At 48.0% G+C, this 2,927-nt stretch overlaps 1 protein-coding gene across 1 annotated transcript; it reads right to left on the bottom strand.

The window, feature by feature from the left end:
* Window positions 1-579: 579 nt before the first annotated feature.
* LOC145247788 (uncharacterized) lies at window positions 580-2,280 on the bottom strand. The gene is made up of 2 exons (XM_080109426.1): window positions 1,189-2,280; window positions 580-621 (listed from the first exon to the last, which is right to left on the bottom strand). Exons 1-2 carry the CDS (start codon window positions 2,278-2,280, stop codon window positions 580-582), a joined length of 1,134 nt encoding a protein of 377 aa, XP_079965552.1.
* Window positions 2,281-2,927: the final 647 nt, after the last annotated feature.

The following is a 2,927-nucleotide window of genomic DNA, read 5'->3' on the forward strand; positions in this document are numbered from 1 at the left end:
GCAACCAACCAAGACATGACCATCATCAGACACATAAAGACCGCCAACACACACCATGAATGTGGTCGCTAATTTCAAAAGAACACTCAACAAAGTTTTAGTCGATCTTGATCTCTACCCAATACCAAGAATTGACCATCTATTTAATAAGTTCGGCAAAGGCAATACATATTTTGCTCCCCTGGATCTGCGTAGCGGCTACTGGCAAATTGAGATCTACAAGCAGGACCAACACAAAATGGCATTTACGTGGAAGGATCAATGCTACCAGTACACTCGCCTGGCTTTCGGCCTTACCTCTGCTGGGCAGATTTTTTCTCATTGTGTAGCAGAAGCATTGGCCATGGTCACGTGATAACATTTCAGCTTACATCAATGACAACTTGGTTCATGCAAGGACATTTAATGAGTACATACATGCTCTGGAACAGCTCTTTACCGCCCTCCGAAACTTTGGATTCAGATTAAACCCAGACAAATGCTCCTTCCTCACATCTGAAGCAAAATGAAGGTTTCAAGCCTGATCCTGAATATATTCAGGCAATCAAAGAAATGCAACTCCCAACGTCAAGAAAGGAGTTACAAAGCCTCATCAGCCGACTGGTATGGATTAGACAGTTCCTTGAGGCATGTTTACAGGAACAAATCAAGTCGAACACGTTCTCAAAACTAATGGCTCCCATACACGATCTCAACAAGATCAATAAGCCTTTCACCTGGACAGAGAAAGCTGATAGGGTCTTCAGAAAGATCAAAGAACGACTATCCTTGCCACCCGTCATCTCATTCCTGTAGAATATTGCTAGGGTGAGCCAGCTAACCCAATGAAGATGTTGTGCTGAATGGATGCGATAATTGACAGAGTGTAGTTCCTGGCAGAAGTCTAGAACAGTAAAAACCCCTGAATGCCAGAGCAGCTGGCATTTGTAAAGTGGCACCTGCCCCTCCTGGCATGTTTAGCCAATCAGGCGCCTCAAAATAGAACAATCCACCATCCCTGACTAATTGTAGGCTGGTCCAATGGCAATTAGCATACCACTAATTGCTACTGAATAAATATGTTGAAATTAGTTAAATGGTCCATAATGGTGGAGAGGGAAGGTAAGCGTATTCTTGATTCTTGATTCTACATCTCCCCTCCCCCATCACGTGGGGGTAACGGCCTCCGAGGAGGAATGAGCTCCTCACGGCCAGGTTGATTATGTGGGAATAGCCTCGCAAGTGCCGCGCCAACTTGGCTGGCATTGGTCTAGGAGGTTCAGGTACTTCTTCTGGAGTGATGTTCCCACCGGGTTGCTGTGTCCGAAGGTCAAATTGAGGGTCTAGTATGACAGGGCTGTTCGTCTCTCTCACTTGGGGTATGTGAGGTGGGGCCCCTGGTAGCGCGCTTGGGATGGGCTTTGGAGATGTGGGAGTCTCAAGTTTTCTGAGGAATCGCCGATTCTGCAAGGTGATTCTACCAGAGCCATCAACTCTGATATGGTACTGCCGATTGGGGAGGGCTTCAATCACCTGACCAGTGATGTCCCAGAGACGGTTGTTTCTTTGTAGTACAACCAAGTCCCCACTTTGTAGTGGGCGGAGAGAATGGGCCGTACGGTTATACATCTCTATGAGCCACGTGTTGTGCCGAGACAGGGTTATCTCGCGCTTTCGAGCCGCGCCGATCCATTTCGGATGTGACTTGTAAAGGGTCGGGTGAGAGGGGAGGTAGTCTTGAAATCGCCTGTGGAGCAGAAGCTGTGCTGGGGATAGGCTGATACCCTGTATAGGGGTATTTCTGTATTGTAGGATGGCCCTGGCAGCCTTGTCATTATCTAAGGACCCTTGTGGTCCTGTGTTGCCATCTACAACCCTCTTGGCTGTTTTGACAGCTAGCTCCGCTTGACCATTGGATTGTGGATAGGCCACAGATGATAACCTGTGCTTTACAGACCATTTCTCTAGAAACTGCTTGAATGGGAGGGATGTGAACGGCGGGCCACCATCACTGCTGAGTTCTTCTGGGGAACCATATGCTTGAAATATCTCCCGACAGATAGAGATGAGCCGAGAGGCGGTTGCCTGCCCTTGGCTTAGGTGGTACAAGATGAGCCAGCCAGTTAATCTGTCAGTGCAAGCAAGGTATCTGTGGTCACCAACGTGGAACAGATCCATGACAATCTGCTGGAACGGCCACTCTGGGGACTGTGTCAATGTAATTGGCTCCCGGGGCTGGCTCGGTGCGATCCTTGTACAAGTCATGCAGTTCTCCCTGGTATTGCGGATGGAGGCATTCATTTCAGGCCAATATATGGATTCGTTTGCTCGGGCTTTCATTCCAGTTGTGCCCTGATGTGCTGAATGCAGGCAGCGCAGTATATTTCCTCATTGACCTTTTGGAACAACTATTCTTCTGTCTAAGAGCACCAGGTCATCATGGGTGCTGAGGCGGTGCCGTACTTCCCAGTACTCACGGACTTCATGTGAAGTGAGAGTTTGTGTTTCAGGAAAACCTTGCTGTACCGTACTTATCAACTTTTGGTACTGTGGGTCATGACGTCCTGCTGCCTTGATAGTGCCTGGTGATGTGATCGCTACGTTGTCATTGTACCCAAATGTTGATATGAGAGCAGTAGATTCAACTATGCTATTGAGGTTCTCGGATTCTGAAGTGTCTGATTTGAAAGGCTGGAAGGGAAATATGTCAAGGAGGGCGTTCATCACGGCCGTTGGGTTATGGGAGAAAGCGTCGGGCCCCCTATACCATTTCCCAGGACAATGTTGTATGTTGAAGTGGTATCTCAGGGTTTTTTCCTTCAATCTAAACAGTCGGGGGTTTTGGATCTTGCTTAGATCTCTATCACCAAACAGGCCCTTCAGTGGCTCGTGATCCGTCACCACTATATTATTTTCGACTTCTAACGACTGCATCGCCATCGATGGGT

The sequence above is a fragment of the Euprymna scolopes genome, chromosome 26, assembly GCF_053919585.1.
Source record: "Euprymna scolopes isolate OS-2025 chromosome 26, ASM5391958v1, whole genome shotgun sequence".
Classification (NCBI taxonomy): Eukaryota; Metazoa; Mollusca; class Cephalopoda; order Sepiida; family Sepiolidae; genus Euprymna; species Euprymna scolopes.

What these genes read in the sequence shown, in the direction of transcription:
- LOC145247788 (XM_080109426.1), bottom strand. Translation starts at nt 2,280, where the DNA reads ATGAATGCCTCCATCCGCAATACCAGGGAGAACTGCATGACTTGTACA. An exon ending in CCCACATAATCAACCTGGCC is followed by an intron (nt 622 to 1,188) that starts GTGAGGAGCTCA and finishes ACATGCCTCAAG; the next exon opens with GAACTGTCTAATCCATACCA.